This window comes from Ovis canadensis, chromosome 15, assembly GCF_042477335.2.
Source record: "Ovis canadensis isolate MfBH-ARS-UI-01 breed Bighorn chromosome 15, ARS-UI_OviCan_v2, whole genome shotgun sequence".
NCBI classification, from domain to species: domain Eukaryota; kingdom Metazoa; phylum Chordata; class Mammalia; order Artiodactyla; family Bovidae; genus Ovis; species Ovis canadensis.
This window is the reverse complement of record NC_091259.1, coordinates 53,527,595-53,544,442: the sequence shown is the minus strand read 5'-3', so window position 1 is coordinate 53,544,442 and position 16,848 is coordinate 53,527,595. Positions and strand designations below refer to the sequence as shown.

General features: G+C 41.1%; 1 protein-coding gene and 1 pseudogene across 1 annotated transcript in view; one reads left to right on the top strand and one right to left on the bottom strand.

Annotated features, from left to right (window-relative positions):
• Positions 1-6,481: 6,481 nt before the first annotated feature.
• LOC138421361 (large ribosomal subunit protein eL6 pseudogene) lies at positions 6,482-7,336 on the bottom strand (annotated as a pseudogene).
• A 4,288-nt stretch (positions 7,337-11,624) lies between these two features.
• Positions 11,625-16,848, top strand: part of NLRP14 (NLR family pyrin domain containing 14) — a 35,418-nt gene continuing 30,194 nt past the window's right edge. Inside the window, exons 1-2 of the mRNA XM_069554175.1 lie at positions 11,625-11,916; positions 12,943-13,014. Of these exons, the coding sequence (XP_069410276.1) occupies positions 11,625-11,916; positions 12,943-13,014 (364 nt within the window). The remainder of the gene's footprint in view (positions 11,917-12,942; positions 13,015-16,848) is intronic.

Sequence of the window (16,848 nt, the reverse complement as noted above, 5' to 3'; positions counted from 1 at the left end):
CACATTCATCAACAGGCTCTTTAGTTCTTCTTTGCTTTCTGCCATAAGGGTGGTGTCATCTGCATATCTGAGGTTTCTGATATTTTTCCTAGCAATCTTGATTCCAGCTTGTGCTTCATCCAGTCCAGCATTTCTCTTGATGTACTCTGCATATAAGTTAAATAAGCAGAGTGACAATATACAGCCTTGATGTACTCCTTTCCCGATTTGGAACCAGTCTGTTGTTCCATGTCCAGTTCTAACTGTTGCTTCCTGACCTGCATACAGATTTCTCGGGAGGCAGGTCAGGTGGTCTGGTATTCCCATCTCTTGTCAAATTTTCCGCAGTTTGTTGTGATCCACACAGTCAATGGCTTTGGCATAGTCAATAAAGCAGAAGTAGATGTTTTTCTGGAACTCTCTTGCTTTTATGAGGATCCGACGGATATTGGCAATTTGATCTCTGGTTCCTCTGCCTTTTCTAAATCCAGTTTGAACATCTGGAAGTTCACAGTTCACATGCTGTTGAAGCCTGGCTTGGAGAATTTTGAGCATTACTTTGCTAGTGTGTGAGATGAGTGCAATTGTGCATTCTTTGGTTTGAGCATTCTTCGGTATTGCCTTTCTTTGGGATTAGAATGAAAAGTGACCTTTTCCAGTACTGTGGCCACTGCTGAGTTTTCCAAATTACTCTGGGCAAGCATACCTTAGAAGAAATGGACTAGCCATCATAGTGAAAAAAAAAAGAAAAAGAGAGAGTCTGAAATGCAGTACTTGGATGCAATCTCAAAAATGGCAGAACGATCTCTGTTCATTTCCAAGGCAAACCATTCAATATCACAGTAATCCAAGTCTATGCCCTGGCCAGTAATGCTGAAGAAGCTGAAGTTGAACAGTTCTATGAAGACCTACAAGGCCTTCTAGAACTAACACCCAAAAAAGATGTCCTTTTCATTATAGGGGACTGGAATGCAAAAGTAGGAAGTCAAGAAATACCTGGAATAACAGGCAAATTTGGTTTGGAGTACAGAATGAACCAGGGCAAAGGCTAATGGAGTTTTACCAAGAGAATGCACTGGTCATAGCAAACACCCTCTTCCAACAATGCAAGAAAAGACTCTACACATGGACATCACCAGATGGTCAATACTGAAATCCGATTGATTGTACTCTTTGCAGTCAACGATGGAGAAGCTCTATACAGTCAGCAAAAACAACACTGGGAGCTAACTGTGGCTCAGATCATGAACTCCTTATTGCCAGACTCAGACTTAAATTGAAAAAAGTAGGGAAAACCAGTAGACCATTCAGGCATGACCTAAATCAAATCCTTACGATTATACAGTGGAAGTGACAAATAGATTCAAGGGATTAGATCTGATAGAGTGCCTGAAGAACTATGGATGGAGGTTCGTGACATCATACAGGAGGCTGTGATCAAAACCATGCCCAAGAAAAAGAAATGGAAAAAGGCAAAATGTTTGTCTGAGGAGGTCTTACAAATAGCTGAAAAAAGAAGAGAAGTGAAAGACAAAGGAGAAAATGAAAGATATACCCGTTTGAATGCAGAGTTCCAAAGAATAGCAAGGAGAAATAAGAAAGCTTTCCTCAGTGATCAATGCAAAGGAATAGAGGAAAACAATAGAATAGGAAAGACTAGAGATCTCTTCATGAAGAAGGCAATGGCACCCCGCTCCAGTACTCTTGCCTGGAAAATCCCATGGATGGAGGAGCCTAGAAGGCTGCAGTCCATGGGGTCGCTGAGGGTTGGGCATGACTGAGCGACTTAACTTTCACTTTTCACTTTCATGCATTGGAGAAGGAAATGGCAACCCACTCCAGTGTTCTTGCCTGGAGAATCCTAGGGACGGGGAAGCCTGGTGGGCTGCCATCTATGAGGTCACACAGAGTTAGACACGACTGAAGTGACTTAGCAGCAGCAGCAGAGATCTCTTCAAGAAAATTAGAGATACCAAGGGAACATTTCATGCAATGATGGGCACAATAAAGGACAGAAATGGTATGGACCTAACAGAAGCAGATGATATTAAGAAGAGGTGGCAAGAATACACTGAAGAACTGTACAAATAAGATCTTTACAACCCATATAATCACAATGGTGTGATCACTCACCTAGAGCCAGACATAAAGGTTGTTCATTTATGTAAACTCAAATATGGCCAGATATTTGTAAATTAAATAAAAATGCAGATGTCTAATTCATTTTTACTAATGTACAGTTCCAGGACCCTCAGTTTCTAAAACTTTGTTTCTTTAACAGTTTCCTTTTTAAATTTTTCATGAAATAAATGTTCTATTTCATGATTTTATGAGCATGTTAGAAATGGTTTCAGAACCAAAACTTCTAACATGCATAGCTTCTCTTAAGATGTATGGACCTGTGAATATAATATTTAACACATTACTTGGATAGCTGTTAGATAGCCAATACATATAGTAAGCTGGAGTCAAACCAAGAGAAGGTACTTGGTTTTCTCTCACCCTCACACTATTGGTTATCCTTTTTAATTAATTTTTATATGAATCTTTACAATCTAGGATTCTAATTTCTGAGTGTGATTGAGGTTGTTGGATCCATCTTGCTAACCAGCATGCCTGAACCGTTAGTATCAGCTGCTTAGAGTGTATATTTACTTAATGACAATGGATTCTGGCTCCTACTTTGCCAATAAGGTTTAAAACTCTCCATGAAGCTTCCAGCTGGAGAAATACTACCTTAAATGAGATTATGGACAATTCTAGAATCTCCCAAATCTTGCTGCTGTGTCACCCAGAAAATGTCTTTAGAATGGTTAGTCCTGAGAAAACAGGAAGCCATCCTAAACGGACACGTGTTTGCCTTTTTGATCTAAGGTCTCCCATCCAAGAATTAGACGATTCTAATTCCATTTATTAGGGTGGAAGTCAACTTTGAAGGACCAAGGCCATATTCATACAAGAGCAGTTCTAGTCATGTGGGATTTGGATGAAATTGCACCATCTATATATCAACACGGAGTCATGGTGACCATGATGTTCGATTTAACTCAAATGTTCCTCGTATTGATCAGTCAGGCTCTTGCTGGAGGGGCTCCCTGGCTGCTCCATCACCAGGATCTCTTATCTGCTTGGCCCATGCCCTTTCTGCAAATGTTACCTTAGCAGTGTCTTCCCTTTCCACCCTAAGAGAAATAGGACCCTCACTATCCCCCACCTACCAGCACTAGCTCCCTTACCCCACTGTTCTCCTTAGCAAAGATAACATAAGATATACTACACTTCTGATAGATCTCTACTTCTTCAATAGACTGTAAGCTCCATGGGAGGGGTGGGAGTCAGGAGGATGGGAGGAAAATTTGGATATTTTATTCCCTTCAAGAGAAGACCAAGAAAACTGTCAGGCAGGAAACAGATGCTCAAAAATTACAGGAATTATTGGATGGATGAATAAAGGGAAGTGGTTTATTAGGAATCCTCCAGTCTAGGAAAGGTCAGAGGAGCTAGGCCCAACTCCCAGACTCTCTCTTCCCCACGTTATTGATTATCTGGAAAGGAGGCTGTGTGCTCCAAGGTGTGCTGCACCCAGAGGAGCCTATAATGAACAATGTATCTTTTCCTAGCAGCAATGTGTCATAAAGCTGTTCTCAGACTGAGACTCAGGCAGGGAGCGGGAGGGTGAGAGCCGCCCCTTGCCCCGCGAACTAATGGCCAGGCCTTGCGGGTCCAACCGCCCCCAGGCGGTCCACGCTGCCCTGGGCGCGCTTTTGCAGCACTCGCAGCTCCGGAGGGAGTTTTAGTGAAACGATCTAAGAATGAGTTTCCCTTTCGCATTAGAGGGTACCCCTTCTCTTTTTCCTTTCTCTCTGGTTCGCGGTTTTCAGAGCTGGAATGGAATCTTCGCCACCAGTGTCCACCGTGCGACTCAAGGTATGGAATAACCCTCTTCTCTGCGCGTGTTTTGCCAGCTCTAAAATACAGTTACACCCCGTGAGAGTCTTGCCAGAACCCGCATTCTGTGTGGAAGACAAGGAAGGGCAGGCCGACCCCAGCCCGAGGCCCAGGAGGGGAGCTGCTAGGACCCCCCGAGTGGAGAACGCAGCCGGCTGGAGGGCGCGGGAGAAGACCCGGCGGGAGAGGCCACTTCCCACGTTCCAGTCCGCCGCACCTGGGGAGGCGGGGAGCCCGGGATGAGGTGCGCACGTGGGTGAGGAGTCCAGTTTGGTCGAAGACCTAGTGTGGCCTTTAACTCCCGAGTGCAACGCCTGCTTCTTAACGGTCAGGTGGTATGATTTTCCCCTCTTTCGTGAATCCTAATGGATTCCGGCACTCCTCTCGCCTCTCTGCCCCAGCAGGTGTTTATCCTTCAATCCCGGATTCTTCCCTCCACCTGTGCTTCGCCTTTATTCCTCCACCCCATGCAGCCTCCGCCCCATTCTCGCCGCACTGAAAACAAAACTGTCAGCTCTGCAGTCTCTGGGCTCCTCGCTGAAGTTCTTTTTCCCCCTGTAAGTAGCAAAGTTCTGAAAAGAATAGCGCGTATTTGCTCACTGCATCAGTCACCCTCTACCCCCATAGTACTGAGACTATCACTCACACTCCTTCTTCCCCAGCAGAGACCTAAAATTGCTCTCTTCACAGAGGTTTCCCTTGAACTCCCACTCGCCAAATTCAAGTACAGGTATTCATTTCTTTGTCTTTTTTAACATTTGACAAATATATTGCCTTTCACCTTTTTATTTTTTTTCACTTATTTAAGTAATGTAATCTTATTAAAGAAAGTTGTCACAGATTGTCCTAAGCCCAAAACACAACCGTGGTTGATACTTTGGTGTATTTTTTTTTTTTTAATGCAGAGGTTTCAGTTCTTTGGTTGTAATCTTCATACTCCTACTATTTGCTTTTAACCATGCATGTGTTGCATATTGCTGTATGAAGAGATCATTTTAATAGCTGAAAAAGTGTTTCATTTTTTATGCATTCATTTCATTAATCATCTTTAAATTTTAATTAGTTGACATTTATGTTATGCACAGAAAATTATTCTGTTATGCCCAACACTTTCTTTTCTGTATTTGTAATTCTTCTCATTGGTTAATTTCCCAGAGAGAGGTTACTGATTGAAAAGTCATGTATGTTTTTGAAGTTCTGCATAGTCGTGTTAAACACGCAGCATTCAAGAGTGTAGCAAATAACATTTACACTAACAATGGTCCATCCCATTCTCATTGTCAATGTGGTGGTGTTTTTAAACTTTATTTTTTGCCATTTTAATAAGTGTGGAGTGGTATCACCTGGTTTGTGTTAGTTTGGTATCTGCTTAAGTTTGACCATTTTCTGAAATATTTATTATCCATTTTCCCCTCTGTCTGAAGTGGTTATTTGCAATAATTTTATTTAAGTGCTTTTCTAATATATTTGTCTTATTTCTTTCTGGTCATATGAACTAAAATCGTTATTTTAGAGGAGACTATAACTCATATAGAAGACAGTATTCAAAATAAATGTGCATTTAGTGAGTGACAACTGAATGATTACCCATGTAAGCCGTCACCAGATCAAGGAATAGAACATTACTATTGCTATATTACACTATATTAACTTATTACCATTACTATAGAGTGCCCAAGAGCCCAGGGGATCTTTCCTGATTACAAATTCCTCCCTCCCTGCAGAGGTAACAATAAGCCAGTTTTTTTTGGTAGCTACTTCCTTACCACTAGCCCATTTTTTAAATATGGCTTTAACACTTATATGTGTATCTGTAAACAGTATACCAGTTTAGGTTTTTTTTTACTTTTTTAGTTTTGATTTTTTTTATAAATTGAATTATATAGTTTATAATCTTTGGGGGGTTGACTTCTTTCATGGGTAATGTTTGTGTGATTCATCCTAATGGCATGTAGCTACAGGTCATATATTTTCTTTGCTGTCTAGGATTTTGATGTATGAATTTATTGCAGTTAATTTATTGGTTCTACTTATAGTGTTACTCTGGATCTTTTCCAGTGCATAAGAATTGGCAAACAATGCTGATGTGGCTATTTTTGTATGTCTCTTGGCATATACTTGCACACACACATTTCTGTTAGGTATATTCTGAGGACTATAATTCCTAAGCCATAGGGTATACATAAATTCAACTAAAAATAACCATTTTGTTTTAGAATAGTTTTAGATTTATGGAAAGAGTTCTAATGCACCCATCACCCAATTTCCCCTATTTTTAACATCTTGCATTACTGTAGTATATTCGTAACAGCAAAGATATGAACTAAAACTATTATTCACACTTAGTTCAGATTTCACAATATTTTTCCTGGTATTCTTTCTGCTCTTGAATCCTTTCCAAGACACCATATTGTCATTAGGCATCTTGTCTCCTTAGTCTTCTCTGGTCTGTAACAGTTTCTCAGTCTTTCCTTGTTTTTTTTTTAGTTTTGTGGGTTTTTGGGGGGGTGGGGATGGATGTGCAAGTTACTTAATTAGGCTCCTTGTAAGAAGTTCAGAACACTACTTGGTGAGGGTAAATTCCATTTGTGAGAGCAAACACAGAGTTGGGGGTAGCCCTGGAGCTGAGGAGCAGCTTTGATTCTTTGCAGAATTTGAGTCCACACCCTTTCTGATCGGCCTTGTGCTGCTCTGTAGTCTTCTATTTCTCCCTCTGTGGGTGGGTCAGAGATCTCACCTTCCTGTTGCCTAGACTTACACAGCTTCTTCTTGAAGTAAGCATCAGTGAGATGTTCTGGGATTTTCATTCCACTGGTATCAATTTTAGAGGAGGCAGTAATGACAAATTTCTGGTGTGTTCTGTGCAGAGGAACCTGATTGAGGGACAGAGGCCCAGTCACAAGTAGCAAGCTACTGCCCGGCTTGCTTCAGGACAGTGACCGCTTGCCTCTGTGGCACCCAGTGAGGATGATCTGTATGGCCCCTGGAGTGATGCTGGTGCCCTGCTTTCTCACAGGCTTACTGAAGGGTTTTCTGCCATGACTCAGCAGCTTTCCAGGCACATCTTCAGTACGATAATACCTAAGCATTTTGCGCAGTTTGACCACTCAGGTACCACCATTCTTGTTACCACCAACTGGTTTTGTGACAGTAGCAAGAACCTGCATCTTCTTTTTCTTTTCAACCTTGGATTTCGCCACTGAGTACTTCCTCTTGTACAAGCCTTTCTGTAACACATAGCCGATTGGGAATATCTACCAATTCCTCTGATCTGGACAGGGTTTCAGCTGCAGTGGGGTTTCCCCTTCTTAACCTTCTTCACTTTTTAAATTTTCTCACCAGCATCAGCCTTCTTGGCTTTGGGGTTTTTACCCTTAGTATCTGGCTTCTTAGCCTTTTCACCCGCCATCTTGCAAGATAGGAAAGAGCTCAGTCTTTCCTTATTTTTGATCTTGATAGTTTTGAGAAGTACTGGCCAGGTATTTGTAGCATTTCATTTAAGTTTGTCTAGTATTTTCCTCATGGTTAGACTGGGATTACAGATTTAGGAGAAGAATATCATGGTGGTCATAAGCCTTTCTCATCAATCACATCAGTGGTACATACTGTCAGTGGTGACTTAAGGTTGATGATATTAACCTTAATCACCAGTATTTGTCAGGTTTCTTCATGGTTCACACTCCTAGGTGGTAGTGGGCTGGGGGTAAGATCTACCTCCTGGAGGAGGAAACTGCTACAAAAAGTATTTGGAATTCTTCTGTAAGATTTGTCTCCCCCCACCCCACCCCCATTAATTTATTTTTATCAGTTTGGACATAGACACTTGTTTTATCCTTTAGGTTATGATCCAATACAATGTTATTTACTTTGCCACTGGGAGCTCTTTTGGGTTTGTTCTTATGTATTTCTGATATACCTAATCCTTTTCCTTTCCTTACTTTCTGGCATAACAAGAAGCTCTAGACTCTTAGCTCATATACTCCCAGCCTCAGCTCTAGAATCAACAGTTTTTCCAAGGAGCCCTCATTAGTAGTTAATGCCAACAGTTATAAAGTGGTTTTACTAATTTAAATTTCAGCCCTTTATTTGTCAAATTTCCTATAAACATTAGCTGTTTTCAGTTTACTTTTTGCATTTGACTTCCTATGGACAAGTTTTATTTTCAACATATTTAACAATGTATCTCCTGATAGTTATCCTGATTCTTGATCATTTCCCTTAATTTTCCCAAGCTGAGAAATTCCTAATCTCCTAAAATGTAATGAATGTGCTCTGATTTATCCCAGTCTACTTTGAACTATTAACAATGTCCTGATTTATGTATCTGAGATTTATTATGTGAGGATACTAATTTTTGTCTGAATGATTTACAAGTTGTCCTAATAATCTTCACTGAATGTTCCCCTTCACAGTTATATTTCTTGTCTTATATGCTGCCTTTTCCTGAGCTGTCTGCTCTGTTTCTTTGATTTGTTACAGTAATGACATGGAGAAGGGCTGATGAATCATATATACAGCAGTAGACGTTAAGGCTTTGAAATTGGTTTCAACTGGGGCAATATGCTCCCCTGGGGACATCTGGCAATGTCCAAAGACATATTGTCACAGCTGTGGGAGATTGAGGTTCTAATGGCATGTGGTGGGCAGAGTCCAGGAAGGCCACTGAGCATCATACAGTGTACTTACAGTGTCCCCCAAATAAAGAATCATCTGGCAAAAGATGTTAATGGTGGTGAGGTTGAGAAACTGTTATAGGAGATTCCAGTGGCCCTATAAAGGAAGTCAGGCAGAAACACCTGAAAAGGGTAGGAATATCCTGTTTCTTAGATAGAATGCAACTCTTCCAAGACCTTGTCATCTCTACCCTCTTTGGAAAAGAATCCCTCCTTCCTTTATGTTCTGCCGTTATATATTTAGAAGTCTTCCCTTTCCCCTAGCCCAGTGTTGAGCAAAAGTCAGGTATCAGAGAATGGTCATGCTGATTTCATTAAATCAGAATTCCCAGTGCCTGAAAAATAAAGTAAAATTAAAAGGCAAGTGGTTCATAGTAGAAAGAAAATGAGCTTTGTAGCCTGATAAGTTCCTTGTCAACTCTGTAACCTGGACAAACTTATTAAGTTCTGAGTCCATGCATCTGTAAAATGTAGATAAAACCAAGCTTTGGGGACTAGAGAACATTTTCATAAACTATCTCTGTAGGTTCTCAATAAATATGATAATTATTAATACATGCTGAGAGAATAACTTATTTTGAGCAAATATTCTTTAATTATCATAGGTGGTAAAAATTTCCATCAATAAATTTGCAAATTGAAATAGATCCTCTTAGGCCATGGGTTCCCATTTTAGTTCAGAACATTTTGGAATTTATGAATGCCTTCCCAGAAAAGGAGTCATACCAGATAACATCTGCTTTCCTTTTCCCAAAAGTATAAGCACAGGAAGATCACAAAACAGGAAAAAAAGAAAAATCCTTAAAGAACAACATAAAATCTTTGGAAAGGAGGCCAAGGCATATTGTACTCTATCAGAGTTGTAGATATCATTCTGTAGAAACAGAAGGGATTCAGAAGTTGCAAATCTTGGCTCAAAGGAGCACCTAGAAAGACAGGAGGAAGATGAAGCATGAGGTATTATAAGAGCCAAAGAGAAAGAGCATCAAGAATTATGACACTGTTAAAATTGTAATACTATATATATGAGACCCTATAAATTAGGGGCATGTATTATCTTCTAATCCTTGCAGAGGTAGGTACTGTTATTTTTCCTACTTAAAAATATAAACATTGAATCCCCCAAATGCCTACCTATTGGGTTTTACAACAGTGATCATTGGTATGAGTTTTCCCAGTGAAACTGGGGTAGCAAAAGTTAGATTGCAAGGGACTGAGGAGGTATAATAGGTAAAGTATAGAAGACTGAGGATGTTTGAAGAGGAAGGAGATGTGGAGTAAAGGAAATATTTGTAAAAGACTAAGGTGGACTTGGGCACGTTTAAATGCTGGTGAGAAGGACCTCGAGGACAGGGAGAAGTTGAGGCTTGAGAAGGGAAGGGAGATTTTTGATGGACTAAGTCCCTTAATTCCTGATGCTGATGAGATTGAGATCACAGGTGAAGGAATGAGCTGTAGAAAAGGAGCTGGTGCTCACATCTTTTGTTACAGGAAAAGAGGGAACAGATAAGCCCCCATGCAGTGATAACTGTACTTTTCTGGGCAGGAAGTTGAGGGTGTGGTATTCTATATCGCATTTTCCCTCACCTACCATATTTTGTATGTTCTGGAGAAATTTTAGTGTTCCTTTGAAGTTTCCTCAAATTGACTCCTTTTTGCTTCTTTTAAAAAATTATTGTAGAACCTGTTTTGGTTGGATTCTATCTATAATGTAGAGTATCTCTACAGTGCCATTAAAGCAAACAAAAACAATCCTGTAACAGCTGATAACTCACCAATTACTATATGAGAAACTCCTGATTTACCTTGTAACTTTGAGATAATTCACCTTCTGTTTAAGAAGTAAAATTTCCCTCTGTACATTTTTTTTTTCTTCCCCCATTCATCTTTTCCAATCCCACTGGCAAGAGTAGCAAGTGGCATATGAAAGGCTGGAAAGGAGAGGAGGGCTTGAAGAAAGATCTAGGGTGTGTTCCAGGTGTATCACTTACTACCTCTGTCTCTTTAGGCAAATCACTGAAGAGGTAATGGCGAACTTGAACATCAGATTTTAATGATTAACTGGAGTTCCTGTGCTAAATGAGAAATTGAATAAGGCTCTTAAGATGGCTGATAAATAAGGAAAACACAGGGCTCAGAAGACTAAGATTTAATAGCATCTGAAGAACTGTCATGGGAGTGAGGGGATGAAACTGTCCAGTTAACTAGAAAGTATTAGTTTAAGAGTTTAAAAGATTCTACAGAGTTTGAGTGGTTGTTGATAAAGTCTGAGTGAGAACATTGGAGTGAAGTGCTGGAGTGGGATGAGGTCATGAGAGTTGAGGTCAGGGATGGGTGAGAATGCTGTTTTGGAAGGGCTTTACCTTTGAACACATCTATAATAATTTTGGTATTGAATAGGTGTGAAAGGAGCTTGTGAGCTAGGGAACACAGATCACCAGGAGCTGGTATGGACGTATGACTAGAGCTGACATAACCAGACAAGAAAAAGTTGGCATATGCCCCTTGCATGCCATGCTTTAGGAGTTAATGGTGGAGGCACAGTAATAACATTTCATAGTTTGAGGTGCATGCTGGGTGTTGGTAGGGGAGAGAGTGAATGAAGAAATTTGCCAGTACTTAGTAGGAGCCTGTTCTGAGCCAGGTGATACATGAACTCTACCTCATTTAATCCAGGCCATAGTCCTCTGAGATTGGTTCTGATGTCCTCGCTTTGCGGAAGAGTAATGAGAGATGGATTGCCTCCCTTGATTTCTTACAGCTCATAAGCATGGGGCTGGGAGCAACTCTGGGGAAGGTGGAAGAAACACAATTAGAGAAATGCTTTTATGATAGAAAATATATTACAGTGGACAGGAGGTTAGTACGGAGCCTGAAACAGTGGGCTTCAATAAGTTTGTTGAATTAGTCTGTGTGTTTAGAGGTATTTCATTCTCTAATCTTATTTTTCCACAGGTCCCAGTTATCCCATGTTCTTTGGATTATCTTTCCCCACTGAAGCTTGAATATTAATCCATAGACAAGATGACGCATTTGTCGTCTTCCTCCTTCTTTTCTGATTTTGGGCTGCTATTGTATTTGGAGGAGCTAAACAAACAGGAATTAATTAGATTCAAGTCATTTCTAAAGAATGAGACCCTGGAACCCAGGTCCTGCAGGATACCCTGGTCTGAAGTGAAGAAGGCCAAACGGAAGGATTTGGCTGACTTGATGAGCAAGTATTATCCAGGAGAGCAAGCCTGGAAGGTGGCTCTAAGTATCTTTGGCAAGATGAACCTCAAGGAACTGTGTGAGAGAGCAAAAGCAGAGATCAACTGTGAGTGATGTTGGAGATATACCTGGGGGTAGGGAGAAGGGGGTGCTTCCTGGAGCCCATTGATTCTGCGAAAGGGACTTGGGAATGAAGTCCAGACCATTTGGTTCACAAGTTCCATGGAGGTCAGGTATATAATGGGAGTTTGTTAGATCATTTGAGGAGCACTAACAGGCTGAAGAGTTTTGAGTACTGTTGTTCAGTATGGCTCCTTAGGATATACTATGCTAAGTCATGTCAGTTGTGTCCGATTCTGTGCAACCCCATGGACTGTAGCCTGCCAGGCTCCTTTGTCCATGGGGTTCCCCAGGCAAGAATTCTGGAGTGGGTTGCCATGCCCTTCTCCAGAGTATGGCTCCTTAATTGGCAGTAATTCATCCATCTACAGTATTATAAAGTTAAAAATAAAAAATAAAGAGCACACACACACACAAACAAAACTAAACATGAAAAAAAAAACAAAAAACAGAATGATTAGAAAGAATTGCCCCATCTAGTGTTCCTTTGCCTAAACTACAAATAAAGTAATTAGGCTGGCCTACATTTTAAGAATACTCAAATAAGACCTTAAACCTTTGCTGAAATATGAGGAATGGGCAAAAAATATATATATATTAAGGGACATAAAAACTATTTTTTGTCATTCCTAGGTGTGAAATACTGTAGACATCTAAAATTCCTTACTCACATTTAATGCTTTACAGCTCCAAAATGTATATCCATTATTTCTTTTGAGCCTCACCTCATCCCCATGAGGTCAATACAGACAAGGAACCTTAGGCTTAGACTAGACCACGTGCCTCAGAGTTACAGGGTGGGAGGCGTGGCAAGAAGTGTCATGCCTCAGTGTTCACACCACATCACTTTCCCATCAGCTAAGCTGGTGGAGTCTGCGGCTCTGTTGGCTCTAGTTTCTTAAATCCAGATGATCACAGAATTGGACCACGGAGGAAAATTCTGGCCCCTGTGTGGCCGTCAGCAAATAATTGTCTTTGATAAATCTCATGTTCCTTTTGGAACCTGTTGCAGGGACTGTCCAGACTATGAGACCAGAGGACACTGAGGCCGGAGAGGTACAGGGTGATCAGGAAGCAGTGCTGGGTAAGTAGCTGGGCTTTTTGTCCGATTTGGGAGGTTTGAGCTTTTGAAGCATAGTGGGGGAGGATTATCTCTAAGGGGACTTTTGTTCAACTCTTGCTAATTTCTTATGATATACTACCTGCTCAGTGATTATCACGGAGAAGGCAATGGCACCCCACTCCAGTACTGTTGCCTGGAAAATCCCATGGACGGAGAAGCCTGGTGGGCTGCAGTCCACTGGGTCGCTGGGTTGGACATGACTGAGCGACTTCACTTTCACTTTTCACTTTCATGCGCTGGAGAAGGAAATGGCAACCCACTCCAGTGTTCTTGCCTGGAGAATCCTAGGGATTGGGGAGCCTGGTGGGCTGTCGTCTATGGGGTCGCACAGAGTCAGACATGACTGAAGTGACTTAGCAGCAGCAACAGTGATTATCATTCAGAAGGAATTGACAAAACCAGCTCTCAGGACAAAATCAGACACAGGACCATGTTAATTCAGAGTCTTTAGAAATGACCCTGTCACAGTTGATCATCTGATGAACAAAGGTATCTTAATATCTTGTTTTATGGACTGAAGAGTTCATAAGAGTTCGTAAGAGTTGGCAGGGACAATTTGGCTTGTTGCATCTCCTCTCTTCTGTTCAAAATGATACTCTAATTGAGTTCCAGGATGGTGACCAACTAATCTACATAAAATGTAATTTCTAGGGCTGGGTTTTCTTAGTCCTAATTCAATACCATTTCCAGTCCCCCTGCTTTGTTTTGAATTCTATATTAGCTGAATCCCAGTTTCTATAAATTGAAGTATAATACAGAGAAAATTGGACCATGTGAGAAGCCTTTGTTCTTAACTCAGCTATGCTGCTTTTTAATGGGCTACATTATTTCATTCAAAAAATAATTGAGAGCCTACTTTGTTCCAAGAACTGATAAATAAAAATTTCCTATTGTGTTAAATGATTCTGAAGATAAGTTCCTGCTTGAGCCGTGATTTCTGATACAATATAAGGAAGTTTATTTTTGTGGTATTATGAGCTGTAAATTTAGGAAAGCAAGATTCTACCTCCATAGAAATTTACTTTATAAAATTTGTAAGGTAGATAAAGTATTACAAAGAAAGTAGATTATCCCTCTAACCATGATTTTTAAAAAGTACAGCAGTGTCTGAGATGTTATACCATAAAAAGGAGTATCTGACTTCTAATATCATACTGAGGGAGAAATAAGGATAATTTAGTGGTATCTGAACTTTGTTAGATGTTTGTACTGAAGGCCTTAGTAGAACAAAGAAAAGAATGATATACTTTAAAAAATTAAAGTAATTCCAGCTTGAGATATGTGCTGTGAATGAAAAATATACTATGTTCTGAGAGAATGTATGGAGGAAGGAATCCCATTAGTATTCAGATTGTGATTGCATTGAATCTGTAGGTTGCCTTGGGTGATATGGTCATCTTCACTTTCTGGAGAGTTTTTATTCTAAATGGATATGAATTTTGTCAGATGCTTTTTTGGCATCTATTTAAATGATTGTATGATTTTTGTTATTTGTTTATGCAGTCTCACACTTATTGATTTGCAGATACTGAACTTTCCTTGGGGATAAATCCCATTTGATGATGGTGTATGATCCTTTTAATGTGTTGTTGAATTTGGATTGCTAGTGTTTTGTTGAGGGTTTTTACATCTATGTTCAATGGTGATATTGGCCTGTAATTTTCTGTGGGATCTTTGTCTGATTTTGGTATCAAGGTTATGGTGGCCTCATAGAATGAGTTTGGAAGTATTACTTCCTCTGAAATTTTTTGGAATTGTTTCAGAAGGGTAGATTTTAAGTCTTCTCTAAATGTTTGATAGAAGTCACCTGTGAAGCCATGGTCCTAGACCTTTGTTATGATCCACAGTTTCAATTTCAGTACTTGTGATTGGTCTGTCCATATTTTTTATTTATTCCTGGTTCAATCTTGGGAGATTGTATCTTTCTAAGAATTTGTCCATTTCTTCCAGGTTGTCCATTTTATTGGTATATACTTCCTTGTGGTAGTCTCTTCTTACCCTTTCTATTTCTGTGGTATCCCTTGTAATTTCTTTATTTCTAATTTTATTGATTTGAGCCTGCTCCCTTTTTTTCTTGGCGAGTCTGTCTAAATGTTTATCAATTTTGTGTATCTTTTCAAAGAACCAGCTCTTAGTTTCATTGATCTTTGCTATAGTCTTATCTCTGTTTCATTTATTTCTGCTCTAATCTTTATGATTTATTTCCTTCTTCTATTTTTAGGTTTGTTTGTTCTTCTTTCTCTAGTTTTAGGTGTTATGTTGTTTATTTGTGACTTTTCTTGTTTCCTGAGGTAAGATTTTATTGCTATCAACTTCCCTCTTAGAACTGCTTTTGCTGTATCCCATAGGATTTGGATCATTGTAGTTTCATTTTCATTTATCTCTAGGTATTTTTTGATTTCCTCTTTGATTTCTTCTGTGATCCATTGGTTGTTTAGTAGCATATTGTCTAGCCTCCTTGTGTTTGTGTCTGTTTCTATGTATTAGATAGGCCTGTCCTGCGAGGCCCAGCAGCACACTTCCCCCTGGTCAGCAGAGCCATGTGGTCTGGGGGTGGGCCCTGTGCAGGCCCCATGGACCCTTCTGTTGTGGCAGGGCTGGCTACTGTGGACGCACTGGTAGGCATGGCTGGCCCCTGGTCCAGTTGGTTGCAAGGCCCTGCCTCGTGAAGAAGCTACTGACTGCTGGTGGAACTGATCTCAGAGGAGCTGGCTGCATGGCCTGGGGAGTCCTTGTCCTGGTGCTGTCCCACTGGTGAGGGGGGCTGGGTTGTGGCTGGCTTCAAGCCCAGGTTTGCCAGAGCTGATGTTGACCTGCTATTGGGAGGGGTTGGGGCATGTTGTGACTGGTTGCACGGTCTGGGATGACCTGGTGGTGGGTAGGACCAGATCACAAGTGCCTGGCTTTGGGAGTACAGGGGGGCCAGGACTGGCTGGTCTATTGTTGGGTGGAGCCAGATCCCGATGTGACCAGCTGTGGAGCTCTGGGGGTTCCAGGGCTGGTGCTGACCCACTGATGGGCAGGACCAGGTTTGGCTATGGCCTGGGGGTCCTACAGGTGGTAGATGAGACCAGATTCCAGGGCCATTGCTGGCCCACTGGTGGCTGGGGCTGGATTCCGGGGAAGCTGACTGAGGAGCCTAAGATATTTTGGAGCTGGTGTTTCCCTGCTGGTAGGTAGGGCCCCAGGGACTAGTGCTGACTAGCTGGTGGACATGGCTGGGTCCTGCTGCTAATGAACTAAGGGAAGGATTCCAAAATGGCTCTTGCCAGCACCTGTGTTTTCCTGGTAAAATCAACTCCCAAAGTGGCTGCTGTCAGTGTTGTGAGGGTAAGTCCCAGGTGCCTTCTGCCTCCCTGGGAGGCTCTCTAAGATCAGCCACTTACTCAAGTTCCTTTCATGTTATTGCTTCTACTCTGGGTCTCAACATGTGAGATTTTGTGTGTGCCCTTTAAGAGCAGAGTCTGTGTTTCTCACAGCCTTCCAGGCTTTCCTGAAAGTAAGCCCTGCTGTCTTCAAAGCCAAATGTTCCATGGGCTCATCTTCCTAGGGCAGGACCCCAGGGCTGAGAAGCTCAGTGTGGGGCTCAACCCTCCTGCTCCTTGAGAAACATGTTTGCAACTCTTCATGCCCATTAATGTTTTATCTGTATAAAGCAGATTACTTTGATCTATAGTTCAGATCTGTCTTCAGATCCTGTCTGGCTGTTATTGTTAATTGTTGCCTATGTTCTCTTTTTATCTGGAGAATGGCTCTGTTCTCCATACATACCATTATTTTTTTTTTCTCTATAGA